The 18,254-nt window shown below is 35.3% G+C and overlaps 1 protein-coding gene across 2 annotated transcripts in view; it reads left to right on the forward strand.

Moving 5' to 3' along the window:
• The first annotated feature begins 466 nt into the window (after positions 1-466).
• LOC134666583 (DNA-binding protein D-ETS-4) overlaps positions 467-18,254 on the forward strand; it is a 46,451-nt gene continuing 28,663 nt past the window's right edge. Inside the window, exon 1 of one of the 2 annotated variants that reach the window (XM_063523786.1) lies at positions 467-694. In XM_063523786.1, coding sequence (XP_063379856.1) covers positions 656-694 — 39 coding nt within the window. In that variant the 5' untranslated portion in view covers positions 467-655. Of the gene's footprint in view, positions 695-13,493; positions 13,580-18,254 lie in introns of those variants that run through there. The other variant, XM_063523785.1, reaches the window with a different exon arrangement.

Genomic DNA, 18,254 nt, shown 5'->3' on the forward strand with positions numbered 1-18,254 from the left:
TTTTTTATTTATGTCAAAGAACACTCAACAGGCGCTCTCAATCATTTCAGAGAAAAGTAAATTTATTATTGATTACTAGAGAATATCTACGAATGGTACCTATGGGGGGATCATTGTACAGTCATACTCATAACTAATACGAATACCTGTTCCAACTCAGCAGGCACAATAACGCATTTTACTTTACTGACATTTAAGCTCCGACGACGCCGGTAAATGTCAACATTCTTGCGCTGACTAGATATGAAAAGTCAGCAATTGATTGAATGTGCTAATTAAGAAACACAAGAATAATGACTTGATCTTAACTCTTAAAAGGTTGCGCGTACGCGTAGGTATAAAATTTCATTGGAAAATGGAAAAAAAATCACTGCTCACTTGGCGGGCGTTTCCACAAAGTAGGTCGGCTCGGTCGGTCGACTTCGGTGGCGTTCGGGGGGGCTCGGGCGCGTTCGGCCTGCGCCCGCGCACATAGCGTCAAGACGCAGCATCGGCAACAGTCGCGCGCGTTTCAAATTTAAACGCGTAAGGTATTAACTCCGTAAACGTCACGGGATACGTCAACACTCCTAAGAATGGACTGATTGTTTACAAAAACAATAGAAACCTGTGATTTTCGTTTTTTTTCAAGTGCTTTGAACTGTTCTACGCAAACATGTTGTGGGAGTCGAGTTTTTCTGAAGAGACGGATACGGTAAGTTGTTTTTAATGTTTCTTTGTTATTACACTTTAATTGGTTTATTTGTGCAAATCGATGGATGAGGGTGTAAAATGTTGTATCTATTGATGCGCATAGAATTATGAAACCTAGCCGGTTTACACACGCGTTGCGCATGTGTGTGTGTGCGTCAACTTTCTAGTTTTCGCTCAACGCCGACGTATTTGCATAAAACGTGAACAGTTTTTCTTAATATAAAACACAGGGAAGAGAAGCTTTGTAAATATTCATTGCGCGCTTCTCCCGCTGTGGGAGTGTTGTGAATACCTCGATTAAATCTAAATAAACGTGGATTTTGATACGCACACACGTCCGAGACTAAAATGGCACTTGCATAATAAGTATTCGAGCAGTAGGCTTTGAGCCGACTCACGAGCTTTTGCGTGGGTACCTACATAAGACCTAACTTTATTATTTTTCTTAATGCAGGTAATAATGTAAGTATTAAGTGATAATGATAAACTAAATGATAATGACATGTTAATAGAACAAACAAAACGACAAATTAACGCAAAAACATCAGGTTTTTGAACTGGTAACACTTTTGCTTTACTCACCTTCTAAATTGTAATAAATATATATTGTAAATTATATGAATCGTAAAAACACTTCAAAGTAAGTACCTATACTAACTAACTAAACGTTTATAAAAAAGCTAAACCCGTTGGTCGACGATTAAGGTTGATGATGTAAGCTGTTGCCAATGCTGCTCGTAAAAACTACATGTAAACATATTTGTAGATATATACGTACATACATAACTATATTACCTACATATATGTATTTATGCATATCAGTAGGAGGGCGAAAGTTCCATGCTCTTATAATATTCACTAGTATATTTAGGTAGGTAGGTACCTAGGTGATATTTTATTTTGTATCTTTAGGTATTTAAATAAAAGTACACAAAATCTACCCTCAAATAGCTTAAGGAGCTATTTGAGGGTAGACGAAAAAATTACACGATCAAAATAATGTAGGTTAAAGTCAGGTTGTTCAGTTACATATCCTTAATAATAATAGGTACCCAACTACCCACATACCCACTGACAATCATACCCAATCAGCTAAATTCGAAATCAATATAAAATATTTCCAGACTAAATTAGAATTAGATTGTCTAATTCTAATTGAACGCAACGCGATAATCATTAATGAAAAGGAGTTATATTTGTCGTCGTGTAAAATTATTACTGATTACAAGACATCGTAAATTTTATAGCAGTGTCGATGCAGCCGAGTGGTGTTAACGAAATTGGTATAAACAATTTCAAGCCTATGATTAATTGGAATTATCTATAGGTACTAATCCGTTAACACCACTCCGCTGTACCAAAAATGCTATATAGGTAATTTACGATATCTGCTGATTACAAAAAAATTACTAATTAAAAAAAAATACGATCATTTGAAAAATTACTATCCTATAAGTTTGTTGTATAACTGCTGTTAATGTGAGTAATTTCTATTTTAAAAATATGATACAATTAACAAAGGAAACGGGTAAAATCGGGGCGATTTATAATTGCGCATTTAAAATGCGCCATTCAAACTTCACGCTGTTTATCAAGCTAATCTGGTCTTTACCTATCAGTGGTAAGGTTGTTATTGCTTCAACGTTAAAATATTAACGTTCCGCACTACACGATCACCCAGACAGAAGCTGTTAAGTGTTAATATAGTATAGTATAGTAATTTAAATTGTATTTTTCTTAATTACTCGTAATGCATGTTAATTATAAGATGTAATAATGTTTTGAAAAGATGTGTCCCGCCGAGTTTGTTGCCGGTCCCATATTGGGATACCCTCCTCCAATTGAGGGGGGATTTAAATCTTCTCGGGGCAGAGGTGTACGGTTGGAGCCGGTAAAGGTTTATTTGACGTTCATAAGCGCATTGTAATATGCCTACTTGAATAAACTATTTTTTATCTTTATCTTATCTTTAATATACATTGCTTACCGAGAACTCTCCGGAAATCCAGTATAAATATGAAATTTATCCATATTAACTGTGTTATTGGAGAATACCTACCTTATTTTATACTGGTTCATTACGGCAAGCGCTCGATAAAAGAAAGAAATTATACTCACATGGAATTAACTAGATTTCTCGCATAATCGACGAGTTGGAACCGCGGCGCGCGTATATAAACTAGTGAAGAACCCTAATTAAAAAAATTGACAATAAAAAACGTCACGATTAGAGTACAAACAATTACAATTATTTTTTTAGGAACGATATCGTTCATACGTTCAATGGCTAAGAATAATAATAATAATTTACTTAGTGGTAGGTATTTTATCCGAATGTAATATTATCTTGCATAATTATATTTTAATATACATGAACATGGACAGTTAAGTGTTAAACTGGTTATTGGTATTATTAATTGAGGGAGAGAAATTACCATATATTTGATCGTTAAGAAATAATGAGTATTTAATAGATTATTTACAAGTATTAGGAATTTTACTGGTCTGGAACAAACCTGGTCTGGGTAATTTAAAAGAAGAAAGTGAAGAAACGCTACCTAGGTATTACCCCCTTATTATGAATAGGTATTAAATTAAGGGGGTTAGACTATAAATTATAAATTAAAACTGTAATAGATGACTTATACGAAAGAAAAAATTATCAAGAGGCCTTCTGTTATTAATGTTAAATGAACTTTAGTACTGTATAATACATGCTCAGATACCTATTTTTATTATACATATAACATATAATACCAAATCGATCGAAGGCTCTCATATCCTTATTGAACTAAAATAAGAATATGATCCTGATTGCTGACGGATGTCAAGTATACAAGTTGCAGTCAGAGCTTTTGAAATAAATATGTTGATTTGATAATAAACGTGATTTAGTCCCGAATTTTAAACATTAAGAGCTCTATAAAGGCGACAACTTTTCCATAATAACATGTACATGCATTTAACGAACCAAGCAACGTGTGAATGTATCTAATATTACTTGGCAGGTACCTACTTTATTGGGACTAGTTTTAGTAATGTCCTTTCTCATTTAAAAATAATTACAGATTGTTGATACCTCTTATATTTTCCAAGTAAATGCCTGGACAACACTTATTTGAGTTTATAACATTACTACTATGAATATGTCCGTAAATTCGATTTGCGTAGTAGTTTTTATTTTCAGATAGTGATCGGGTTTAAGTTAAATAGCTCTGGGCTAAAAAGCTCTCGGAAGTAATCACGTGAAGGCCGTTTAAAAATGCTCTTAAATAAAAACAACTCTATTTCCATATCATTACGGTTCACTATGTATAGATTGGTACAATCGCCTCTATATTGCATACGTTAAAATTTAACCTTTGTTTCATTTCAATTACGGCAGTGTGTTGGTAATTACTAATTACCTACATATTATTACTAAAAGTTAATTCAAATTGAATGAAATGTTTAAATAATTTGGGAAATATGTAATTTCAAAATAGCAGTAAAAATAATCGGTTGGTTCTTGGTTCACTTAATTATCTATATTGTATACCTAATATTATATTAATACCCAATTGGGTTGGCCGGTCGATTTATTTTACAGATCCATCATGTTCTCTACCTGTCAATCCTACGAATAGTGTCAATTAAGCCAAATTCTATTTGTTTTTTTGGGATCTCATGGCATGGATGGATACTATACTAGCCCTTTAAGCCAAATCAGCCAAAGCCGCTTCAATTGCTCTATGAGAACAATTGTTCATGGACGTCTCGCGTCTATACGAGTACTGGTGCCATCTATCAAAACCTTTGACAGTCCCCAACCCACTGATGTTTGTTAACAAAGATATCCTCGTGCCGCCCAATTTGTCTCGTAAAATTTTCAAACAAATGAAAATGAACCCAATTGAAAATACAACAAGATTCTAATTTCCTTGGCTATAATTTTGTATGGTGGGCGGCACGAGGATAATGTTAAAGACAAATTTACTTGCAGTAAATAATTAGGACTTAATATCAGTATAATTAGTGAATAGGTACGTACTATTAATCAAATAAATACAATTAGCCCTATTAATACTGATTAATATATGCTCTTTGCTCCTTTGTTTTAACGCACAGATTATTATAAATGTTGTTAAGATATAAATAAATCAGATATGCTGGGACTAAACTTAAACTAAGTACAATTAAAAGCATTTTTTTTGATATAGCCGACCCGCCACACGCAGGAACGCTTGTTTTTGCACAGTTGCGCACTTTGTCCGATTAGCTACGCTACGATTACGCTTCAATAGGTTTTAAGTAAAAACTTAGATTATTTTTATAAAGCCCTTTACTTCAGACTAAAGTCTAATTTTACTCCGTCTTAATGGTTATTTATACGGTTCTAACTAAAGTATCAGAAGTTTTTCAATTCAGTTTAGTATATATATATATATATATATTTAGGCAAGAAAAACAAGAAAAAAACGGTAACCACTCTTAACGTACCACTGGATAATTCATGTAAATGTAAGTAGAGTTAGACCTAGTAAAGTCTGCAGCGATTTTGATAGCCCACGCAGTGCAAGTGTTATTATTTATACGTCATAATTTCGTGCACTTGCATTGCGTGGGCTATCAAAATCTGCAAAATTTCCTTTGTCTAACTCTAAGGTATATTTGGTAATCCCGAATTACACCTTAACTGGCTTAGCTCATTTTGAAAAGTAGTATTTTGGGTAGCTAAACTATACACTCTAGTAAGTTCTCCAATTTTACTGGCCGGTGCAAAACTTTTCCTGGTTATTTAAAAACGTTCAAAGTGATACTTCCCAGGCCGTCATTGAGATGCCGCGCAAATTGTAGCACTGTTAAAGCTTGCGAAGCCCACTTCGTCCCACTAAAGGACAACTTCAAGAAAGATACAAGATTGCGTATAACGTATACTCATAGTACTTTCTTCAAGTAAACTGTTAGAACTTAAATAATGCCTGAGATTCCTTAAGGTTTTTTTAAAAGGCTTGTTATGTCCGGGAAAATGGGGTATTGGTTTAGAATTTAGAATGACCGACACCCTGGCATATGCCTCAACAAAAGAAAACAGCACAGAACGGTGTTAAAAGGTAAGGTTAGAGACAGTTAACAAAAGAGCACTCTCTTCCTGTTTCTGGCAACTTTTTTATAGCTGAAAAACTAGTCAAAACCGAATGAGACTATCTAAATAAGGTAACCAGGTACCCTGGTACTACCAGTTACATTTCACCTTATCACATTCGTTGCAATCATTTCGCAATTTTTCTTCTTTTCCCTAAACATAAACTGTAGCTGTTGCAAAGAGTGACTCACTAATTGCAAATCGCCTAACTCAATTTTTCATAACTTCTTAGAACTCAAAGAACAGTGTTGTTGTTTGCGGTCCGATTTTCACTTTTGTCTTTTTAGGTCGAGGACGAATGGCCGGTGTTACGTGATTCACTCATAATTCGTGCCAATTTGAACTTTATTGTTTGGTCACAAGGCTTTTCTTCAAGAGATCTTACAACTATGTGCCTTGGGTAGTAATGAATGACTTCAAAGACCTAAAGCAGTAAAAGAAATGTTTTACATTATGGAATCGAAACTTTCTAACATCTGAGAAAGGAATTTAAAGGGAAACTCGCAACTGCATTGGTTACATGGCTTTATCAATACCTACACATTTAATGTATCATATCAAATTCTTTCAAGTATTTCTCCATGGCCTGATTTACGGCCTGATTCGAACATTTAGATACGTCAATTAATAGATCTAGAAACGATATGGCGGATTAGATGTGTCAGTGTCAAAAGTGACGTTTTTGTTTGAAGAAATGTCACATTTGACACTGACATATGTAATACATATCGTTTCTAGATCTATTAACTGACGTATCTTAAAGTTCGAATCGGGCAGTTAATTGCAGCATACATTTATTTAGAAACACGCAGTGTATGCGCAGGATTCTCGATTTCAATTTAGTTTTCTCTAGATTAGTAACGTTACCTATATTATATAACAGCGACTTCCAAATTTTGTGCCTACCTAGGTATCTTAGTTATTTATTGCGTTGTTTTTACACAAATTGTTTTCATTTAAATGGTAAAAGCTTAGGGAAGAAACTTTAACTCGCGTATTTTTAATTATCCTCCCTGCATATTTCGAAGAGCCTAGGTCTCCATTTTCAATTATTTGTACCTTTTCTTGGGTTAAATAAATCAAAATAAAAATTACAAGTAACAGCACCGTTACAAAAGCTTTCATCACGGCATAGCAAATCATTTTTGTCGTGACTATAGTCTGAGGGCCCGATTCGGATTTTGAAATAGACATCAATTAGATATCTTTTAGACATCACCGAGATACGATAACGATATGTTTAAGATCTAACCTGTCAAATTTGACATTTGCGCGATTCTGGAGATACTGTTGAACGATTTCCACAGGATATGAGATCTAATTAGAGATCCAATCCAATAATAGAATATAGAGATTCAATTCACATCTAACAGATATCTTACTCTATCTAACGTAAAAGTGACATTGGTTGCCCGAATTGCGCTGCAAAAGAGAACTAGTTGATATCTAAACTATAACGTATCTAGAATGGATCTAGTACGTGTCGTCTCTTGTGAATATCTTGAAGTTCGAATACGGCAGTGAATCAGACCGTTGCGCAAGCCGACGGGTCGTAGCAGGAAAACGCGAGAGAATGCGTTCTTGATCGGTGGACTGCCCGGTTGAGAAATGGCCTTTATGTATAATATGACGCATTTGCGTAGCTCCGAAGCCTCCTATCTTTTTAACAACTTGATTTCGTAGTCTGAGAACAGATATGCGCTTAGATCTCTTTTAACTATTGTGCAACGCTGGGGTTCGTGGAATATTGTACGAGAGTCTTATATTCATGACAGCCGTAGGCTGGAGTGAATCAAAGACTCGAATAACAATATTCTTAACCCTGGAGTTACAAGTACACACAATGTTTTCCATCTCACTTGCGTAGAAAGAACTAAATTTTAAGCGAAATCATTCTTATCTAGGTACGGTTACTTCAGGGAAATTTTATTGACACCTAGTTCGAGGCCATTAATGAATCCAGAATGCACTTTGCATTTCTGGTTCAATATCAGATTGACGTCAATACGTCTTTACTGTAACCTTTAATCCTTGATAGTTCTATTTAATTTAATATAGTTACAATTATACGAGTGACACTCATTATAATAATATATTATTTATCAGTAATAGGTAATCCATACATACATACATACATATAATCACGCCTATTTCCCGGAGGGGTAGGCAGAGACCACGGATTTCCACTTGCTACGATACTGACATACCTCTTTCGCTTCCTTCACATTCATAACATTCCTCATACACGCTCGCCGGTTTAGGGTGCTCTTGACCTGGCCTTTCTTCAGGAAGTAATCCATATCTACAATAATTATAAACTTACGTTAAGTAACGTCAAAATGGTAGGAAACTAACCCTCATTTAATAGGAACCTACACATCATAATCACTGACCTGAACTAGCCTTCATGAATTCCATTCCATATCGTCGGGTGACAAGCAAAAGTCACTAAGTACTATCAAAAAATTGTTCAATAATTTCAATGTTAAGTTCAAGTTAGTTAGTGACTTTTGCTTGTCACCCGACGATATAAGTATAGGTAGGTAAGTTGGGGCCCCTACCAATAGAAAAATAGCAGAGACACGCGAATACCATCTGTTGTAAGTTGTTAAACTTGAACGCCTAGTGCGGCTTTTTGGTGAAATTAGCACCAATTCATACGTTGCCGTTAAAATACGGCTAATGCTGGAATTTTACGAAATGTCACGCGGCGCGACGTTTCTTAGAAGACGCTGTCTTTATGTTATAGACGCGGTGTAAATATACCTATCTATTTGTATATCTATAAACAAGTCACAAGTAAGTACATAATGTATAGGTACATGTTAGATTACTACTTATAGAATATAGAAACAGTATTCTTTGTAAAAAGGGCCTTTTTGGGATTATTCATGGGCGTACGCAGCATTTTTTAAGGGGTGGGGCAGGAGTAGGGGAGGCTGGGTACGTTGTAACAGGTACTGTTAAAACAGAAATTCTTAGCTTATGGTCAGATACCAGGGTGGGGCAACTGCCCGACCTTGCCCCACCGTGGGTACGCCTATGGGATTATTCCGGTTTCCTCACGATGTTTTCCTTCACCGAAAAGCTACTGGTATGAGCCGGTGTTTGAACCCGCGACCTCCGGATTAAAAGTCGCACCTCTACTCTGGGCCACCAGCGCTTATTTTAAACGTCATACTCGTACCTCTAATGCTATGAAATTATGACGTATACTTAAATAACACTTGTACTGTGTGTGCTATACGAAAACTCGATCAAAATCAAAATCGTCGTAGATAATAGGAATATTAAGCGTTCGGAACGCTTGGGCACAAAGTGTGCCTACATTAATTTATCCAAGTGGAGTGCTTATTAATCGCACCAATCGGCTCAGTGAAAGGGAAACCAGCGTCACAGCCTGCGCGTGGGCACGCGTCCTTGCGATTTAATTTAATTATAAGAGTTATTACATACTAATTTACTGTTATGCAGTTACGTTTGAAAGGTTTTGCGTCAAAGTTAAACTCGTTTAGACGAAGGTTGCAACGGCGTTACTAGCTTTGAATCTTTCCCGAATAGGCAGTCGATAATTAGGGGAGACGTAGGAGGGTTGGGACAATGAAGATTTCTCGGAAACTATGCATACTGTTTGGCAATTATTCTGAAAAAGTTGTGGCTTATTTTTGTATGTTTTTTTATTGGTATAAATAATGGTATTTTTTGTTCATCAACTATCAAAAGCTACCTTGGAAGCTGTCTCAACTTAGAACCCTTCTGGTTTTCGTAGATTTTCTCAAAAGCCTTAATATTAATACCTTCATTCATTTTGAAGATTGTTTTTGGAAGAGAATGAATTAAGCTACGCATCATTTAAAGTTCGACGATGGTATGATTTTTTGCTGAGATATAATGATGATAAAATAATAAAAACATCTCAAAATATGATCAATTCATTTCGCCGTCCCTAAGTACGTAAAGGTATCAATTCATGAACAAATAATGTCCGGAACTTCAAAATCCCTAGTCATACAGTGTCGCAAATCGCTCAGACTAAGAGCACAAAAAGGTTCTGCGTTCCTATTGCATACTAAGTCCACGCAAATTTAGACTCAAACAAACCAGTATTAGTAGAAACTTGTGATCTGCAATAACTATGCGTAAACAGAGATTATTTTTATACTAGTTTGGCCAAACGAACGCTCGATTGCTGTTGGTACGCCATTGGAATGGTGACAAAGGTTGTTAGCAACAGAGCGGGCAAAACCCAAGCCTTGGTCAACCGGTTCTGCGCCCGGATTACTGTAATCATGTATTAATAGTATTCTCGATCACTATACAAGTTTAATAAAATACATTGTGGTCATTTGTTTGCTAGCTAAGTAGGAATATTGAAAGAAAAAACACTTTATATGTACAGTCACCTGCAATAATATGTTACTCTTCGAACGCCGCCTAAATATGTGACACTCTCTTATGGCTCTACAAATAAGATAAGACCGTGTCAAATATTTTTGCGGCCTTCGTTGTGTAACATATTATTGCAGGTGACTGTACTTACCTTGAACTTTAGAGCTTTGGGACGTAGTTTCTTTCAGCAGAGCTGATATGTTAAGAAAAATACAATTATAGGTACATATTAGTAAAAGTGGAAAATAAATCAAAGTTAAGTACGATTCTAATTTCAGAGGGGGCAGAGAGTCTTGTAAGGATAGGATATAATTTTCTTTATTTATTTTTCGTCTTAAGTTATTTTATAATATGAATATAAAAGTAAAATATAAAAACACTTACAAAACATAATTAAATATAATTATTAATAATTAAATATTTTACCTAATAGTTATTATCAATCGTTTTTATTTGCTTTAGCTTTGGATAAAATAACTATTCGATATGCCTAAAAGTCGCCAGGAAAAGCGTCCAACGATGAGGTTTGAACAATGGGTCAAGTCACTGGTCACTCGCCAAATCATGAAATTGCGGCGTTTCATGATATGTCTAGAAATTTCATAATTTTACGATCGGCCACCGACATATATATAGATACCTATGTTATGTCCAAGTTACACTTAAGTACAAAATTGTACGCATAATAAATAAAGGGTCGTGACTCTCCGTAAAAGATTGTGCCTACTTACTTTTCAGTTAATAATTTCTGATTGATGTCATAAATTTGCAGTTCTTATCAATAGACTGGAAATAAAATCCGTCCAGAAACGTAAATGACTTCCTATCCTAAGTGCTATTACATATTAGTAAGAATAGTACCTTAGTACAACTGGTCCTGGTGCGTCGACGATTCAAAACAACGTTTACATATTCATACGCTGGCCCTGACACCGAAATAAGCAGGAAAATACCGAACATAATACAGGGTGATTCAGGAGACGTGAGCAGGACTAACACTGCGCATTTCATAAATTATAAGCAACTGTTTCGTATCAGTATTAGTGAGGTTAACGTTAATTTTCTAGTCGTGTTGAAAAAAAAAAGGTAATTAATTAATTTACCACATGCATGGTCACCCTAAAATTAGAATACTAAACTACCGATAATCTGTGTCAAATTGAATGTCAACACTGTCATCACGATCTGGTTACTTTTGAAAACTCGTATCTCACTCAAGTTGACAGTTTATTTTCTTCGTAAGCAAAATGCTGTCATTACGGTTAAAGAGGTTTTATGTTTATTAATTAGGTCTTGTAGGGTGACCATTGTTCTAGAGAATTAAATTTGCCCTCGCCAAAAAGTTAAAAAATAGGAAAAAGTGTGGTCGTTTCACCTAAATACGACGGTGGTCGATCAATTATCACTTACTGAGTATGCAGGATTATTCCTGCTCACGTCTCATGAATTACCCTGTAAGTATAGGTAATATGCAAATTGGTGAAATATGACTTCAAGTGTTGTTATTCTATGTTTACTTGACTAATCATTTTAAATATGGAGTTATTAAAAATTACAGGGCCGTCACTATAGATCACAGCTTGGTCGAAGTGGCACTCAAAGGCCCACAACACCCCAAAATATAAAAAATTAAGGTATTATTTGGTGTTAGATTAACATACCTCGCAATCGAGTTAGCAAAACCGTAGCAAACGACAGTTGAATGTAAAGGTTAGCCTTCATATGTCATGAATCATCATCATGACTCATGATAACAAAGCCACTATTTTTTAAATTTTAAAGTTAAATTTGTGTTTCAGGAAAGTAAATTATTAAATTACTTCTTTAAATTTTTGTTTATTTGATCACAATTTGTTTACTCTTAATTTGAAATACAAAATAAATTCTACCTACTTATAACGTAATGATGTGTGTATAGCACAAGGATGTATTTACATACCTTATTTAGCGTAATCACACGCAAACAGATCTTAAATAATTAATTTAAAACATAGTTTTTGTATTTGACTTATTAGTAAATACGTATATATGCGTCAACCTTAATGTGCAACTGCTACGGTTTTGCTACCTCGATTGCGAGGTATGTAGATTAAACAGACGTTTAGGTTATTGACTGTATTGTTATTTTGTTAGGTAGGTAATAATTTAAAAAAATATATTTTAGGTAGGTAGGTACGTAGGCAATTTTTTAAATAATGTTGTATACAATCTTTAGTAGACCTTTTAGCCCTATCTTTTTATTTCAATTCTTACTGGATGCACGAGGAAAATCTTCGCAGGTGTATAATTGTATATATACTTACCTAATATACTTAGAGATACTCCGACACGCAATCTTTAGAGGTGTGTATCTAATTATGCACTTGTGCATTCAAAATGTGCATATGATTTCAAATGCTATCTTATTGAATTATCAAAGGACGTACCTCTACCAACAAAGTTGAAATAACGTAAACAAATGAAAGGTCTAAGGTTATCTGACATTGGAATGTGGACTGCTGTTTACCTAGTAAACACATATAACATTTAAGTAGTTGAATATATTCACATTAATGACGATCTTTAATTATACCAAAAAGTACCTACTGAGTAAATAGATAAAAATTGTAGTAACGACACCGACACCGTACAAAACATTGTTCATGGCTTTTTAATGGATCACTAATCTAATCTGAATTTTTAGAATATTCTTTAACTCGGGATTGCCCAATGTTTAATTTTTGTTAGCTTCAGTTAACAGTAACAGTACTGTCCTTAATTCATTTCATTCACAAGACGAAATCTCTTCACCTATACTAAAGTGTTACAGTAGGCGCACTTAGCAAAAGATCAGCAGATTACACTTAAAATTTTGAAAAGTTAACCTCACTCGGTCATCGTAACTAGATATAGGTATACGCGTGTTATCTCTAGATAGTAGATACCTAATTCAATTTGTTCAAATGACAGTTCATAACTTCGCGATTATTGTTTCCAAGTCGAGCGTAATGGCAGTTGGATGTTGGCCAGTGGACACGTCGAATCCCGTAAAATACTTGGATTGCATTCTATAAAAAAGGTAGGTAATCTTAAATTTTATGATACTTATGACCGATGGATACATGATGATACGCCACAAACGTCTTAATCTTAAAAACTGATACCTTATAAGGGCCGTCGCCGTCGCAGCGATTACGCGACGATAGTCCACCGATAAACCCGCGAACTTGGTCGCCGATAACGTCTCGATAACACTTCTGAATAAATAAGGTCTTGGTTGTGTAAAAGCACATTTACTTGTGATAACTAGGCGGGAGCGCGCGATTGTGTTGTTTTAACAAAATGTCTTGCTGGGATTACAGTGTGGGAAGATACTGTGGCGAATGCTGTTCGGTGAGAAACACTCATCTACTTACATTTTTATTTAAATCTGGCTAAAGAAATAATTGAATTACATTTATAGTATTTGCTAAATTGGTTGTTCCATACTTACGCTATGGAATGTCCGATTTAGGTAGAACCCTAAATAGCATAACAATTACGGAGCGTGACTGTACCTATGTACAGTCAGCACTCTGCACCTACGCTACATATCATAGTCAGCATGTGATCGCCCACAGCTGGGCATAGGCCGCTCTTCGAGCACATGTCATGTCTCGTATCTTTAGCCTTCTCTTTTCGTAATAGTTATAATCGACTCGTCTTGATGATATGCGGTCATAGGTTAGGTACCTACCCTTTTTTACCAAGTTTCGGACCACAATCTATAAATGCTTGCAAGACTTGAATACTATTAATTCAGAATAATGTACAGTTCGATTCTATTTATTTTGTACTTTGTACCGAGTTGATTGTATCATCGTGTTATTTTCCAAATGATAAATGTAGATAAATTGATAAAATATATTATAATCTTTGAAATAAGTCACACTAACGTCAGAGATTATCGTTTGTGGAAATCGAAGTAGCCTATAGCTATGTATAGGGATATCTTGTTAGTTAAGTGTTTTATTTTTGTGTTATATAAACACTTTAGGTATTTTTTTGTGTCATATAACCTAAAAATACCGGCCAAGTGTGAGTCGGACTCGCCTACCGGGGGTTCCGTACAAATTAAACTTTTTTTTTTCACAACTTTAAGGGGTTAGACCTGAGTATAGGTAAGACTTTAATTTCAACTCGATACCTCCACGCGTTCCCGAGATAAAGAGTCTTGACAGACATGGACGGACGGACGGACGGACATACCACGCGACCAAAACATCGTATGCGCCGTAAATATTATGGCGCTTACGCGATTAGGTCGCGAGATTCACGTTCCGCTTCTATGGTTTGTTGTCAAAACATCAAAAACTCATGGCGCATATTGGTTCTTTATGACGGTTCTATACCTACTTACTTAATAATAACAGCGCAACACAAGCCTTCTTGAGCTTACCGTGGGACCATAGTCAATTTGTGTAAAAATGGCCTATAATATTTATTTATTTTATTTATTCAATAGGTAGGTACCTAGTACCTAACATTATCAGCCTCCCTGCAACTAACATTTAAAGTATCTAAATCGTGCTAACGTAATAATACCTAAGTTTATCTAATTTTGAAACGATGGTTTAAGAATGGGTTTTCGTACGAGACAAGTCACACTTCGTTGACTCATTGACAAACCCACTTGCATAATAATACACGCCCGCTAGCACAATAGACTCTATTAGCATATTATGAGAATTGGCTACAGTAATAGTACATATGTGCATAATGGGTTATTCCTAGGTATACATAGCCGTACCAACAACATCACTTAAGTGGCCGTAATGTTTACCCACGTAGGTGGCTGTTGTTTTATTAATGTTGTCATTTGTTTTCATGTCACCAAACACCAAATTAAGTAGATCACGTTTTATTTAAATTTTTAGTTTGACATTTTTTATCGGCACTCTTTGTATTTTTTTCTGTGACATAATGAAAATTTATTAATTAAGTAATTAATTTATTTTTAAATTATTTGGCATGACATGGCCGAACTATAAGTTGTTGACTACGGAACCCTAAAAATGGCGACTACATTTGTATGGAAAATGCGGTTTGACCTTGCGGTCGTCTACTTTCTTGCTAGCTCTCGTAGCGCGTTGATGTCTTTTGCCAAGGGAAGAAAAGTGATGAAATTACTAATACCTATAAAAATAGCAGATGTAGTACCTACCTACCTATTTACTATAATTGTTCTTTTAACGTACAAGGTATTTTCCTTGCAGTGCGTGAACACTTGTTACCTAGTTGATGTATTTATACATTTTGTAACTAGATAATAAATAATGACTAATGCCAGTAGTTACACAATCGTTTTTCCACACAAATTATTCGCGTCATACATTGTGGGTGTGTGTATGTATAATTACTGTGCGACGTGCGTAATAGTATGTATCAAGTATTGCCTATGTACAGTCAGAAAAACGATTCGCTTTGCACCCCTGTGCATATACAAATATGTATGCAGAGGTGTTACGCTAAGTTTTGCTCACTTCACCTACCCTCGGTACAAATACCTATTATTTGTTAAATATTCTTTTCTCAAACATGCAATGAAATATTGATGTTATGTTCCTTATAATAGGCTGCGAAGTATGACGTTTCAGGTGCGGCTAGGACAAAAGGTCGTTAATGGAATTTCATACACATCTTGCAGGCCTAGGCCGGCAAAGTCCTCTTTTTTAATTTTCATTTCACAGATATTTGTGACACAGCATCGTGGCATTCATCCATAAAAAAGAACTAGAGGCAGTATTTGCTTTATGGTTCGTAATGGCACTCTGCCACTACGCCTATAAAAAAAAACAAAAAACAATGTTTGCTATAATTTGCAGTTTTTTTTTATATAAAATCAACATGAACTTAATAAATAATACATTATATAATTTTAAATTATAAATTTAACTACACAAATAAAAACATTTAAAATATTTCATCTAAACGTTAGCGGTAAAACGGTCTACTCAAACACGCGTAGTTATATTTTTTAAATTGTTATGGAGGTAAAGTTGAAATATATTTATTCTGTTTTATTGGATTTATGGTGCGTTGTTGATTTTTTGACTTTAATATGAGTTCCGACGAAATAATGATATTAATATTAATTGTAAACGTAGGTGTTGGAATTGGCAGCGTAAGCAGAATTGATTTTAAATAACTTGCTGCCTCTGCCGCCAAGTCAAAGACGAAGTATGTATATGGTTGCTTATGGCAATTTTATTATTTGAGAAACTAAGAAAAATGGCTTACAGTTTATTAGAAACAGTTTTTTGGCATATTTTAAATGAATGTAACTACAAATTCGTCAACACTGTGGAAATTATACTTATTTACTCCATGCATAGCAACGATGTATGTGAAACATGATATCAACATGAAAGACTATGTAAACTTATGTGACGAAAACAACAGTCAGACGGATACAAGGCGAAAAAATCAAAGATACATGAAAATATACGGGTAGTAAAAATACACGACTCGTGTAAAACATACGCGTGATAATGATATAGGTACGTGTTGGTTATATTTTGGGTGTAGTTTACTTTTAGTTTTTTCTATAAATAAAACTTGGGTTTCGTGGATTTTTTTATTTTATTTGTTTCATTGCATGTTTGAGAAAAGCACTATACATACCTCGGCGGGAAATGGGGTTGCCCGCGCTCAGACCTATCCGGCCTCGCTTCGCTCGGCCGTCTATATGTCTTCGGCCGGCAACCCCTTTCGTCCCGGCCTCTGTAGTAATGTACTATTATTGCACCACAAAACAGACGGTTTAATCGCCGTAAGCGATCTTTTCCATACAACCGATGGCGGATTTGCCCTAAGGCCAACTAGACGCGGGCGGCAAGTTTTTTGGGGGCGGCAAATTGTGACAAAAAATTCGCCGATAACAAGAAATTTAATAACTCGAAATGTAGTCAATATGATGGGTGCTGAGAAAGGGTCGGCTACGGCCCTAGCCTAGGCATATGCCTAGGGCGGCGAAGACTGCAAACCTTAGGATAACTTAAAGTACACTCGTTGCTACCCAGTGTTCTTTAAATAATAAAAACAAATTATTTATTAATTTGTTTTAAATAATTGAAACAGTCGATTCAATGAAAACCTTTGTAATAAAATTAATAGTAGTAGTAAACTCTTTATTGCACAAAAAAGACATTAAAAATAACATAAAATACGTAAGAAGTACAAAGACGAACTTATCCCTTTGAGGCATTAGTTAGGAGGTGTTAGGAGGTATTAGTTGCGGGGTGGTAGGATTTTGTTAGGCCCTGTGATGATTTATCCCTGAAATCCAGCTATAGATATTTAACCCAGCTTTGGGATCATCCATTAATTACGTCACACGTTTAGGGGGAGGGAGGGGTCAAGAAAATGTGACATATTGTGACATGGGGGAGGCGGGAGTCACAAACATTGTGACGTCACTTCAACTACATCAGTAACCAAAAATTAATTTATAATGAGTTTTTGGAAGTAATTTTCGTTCCTAATTGGTTTTGTGTTATAAAATTACTAATATTTCTTTTACTAAAATATTTTTTAATTAAAAAAAATAATGCCGTGTTGCTATTACCGATTTCGTTGAAAACAAAATTGCCTAAAATGTGACGTCACACCAGGTGGGGAGGGATTTGCAAAATGTGACCAAGTGTGACAAGGAGGGGGGAGGGGTCAAAAAACCTAGAAATTCGTGTGACGTAATTAATGGATGATCCCTTTTGTGTTACTTTCATTAAGCGTAAAGGGGTGTTTACACTGCCGTATTTTTTGCTCAAGTCTCGCAGCTACCTATTTTTAGAGTATGAATGAATTGAGACATGCGTCATGACGGTGAGGTTTTAGGGGTCGGCGGAATGAATTAACTTCCGCGGAACCGGGGGTTTACCAGTAGGTACTCATTCATTATTTGCTACGCTACTAGGGTTTTAGTTCGTTTAATACTCGAATTACGATGTATAGAATGAATGCACGTGAACCAACGGCAGCGCACCTTCATCGATGATCTGATGATATTGTGATTAACGCATTCACTGCC

This window comes from Cydia fagiglandana, chromosome 8 (genome assembly GCF_963556715.1).
Source record: "Cydia fagiglandana chromosome 8, ilCydFagi1.1, whole genome shotgun sequence".
Taxonomy (NCBI): Eukaryota; Metazoa; Arthropoda; class Insecta; order Lepidoptera; family Tortricidae; genus Cydia; species Cydia fagiglandana.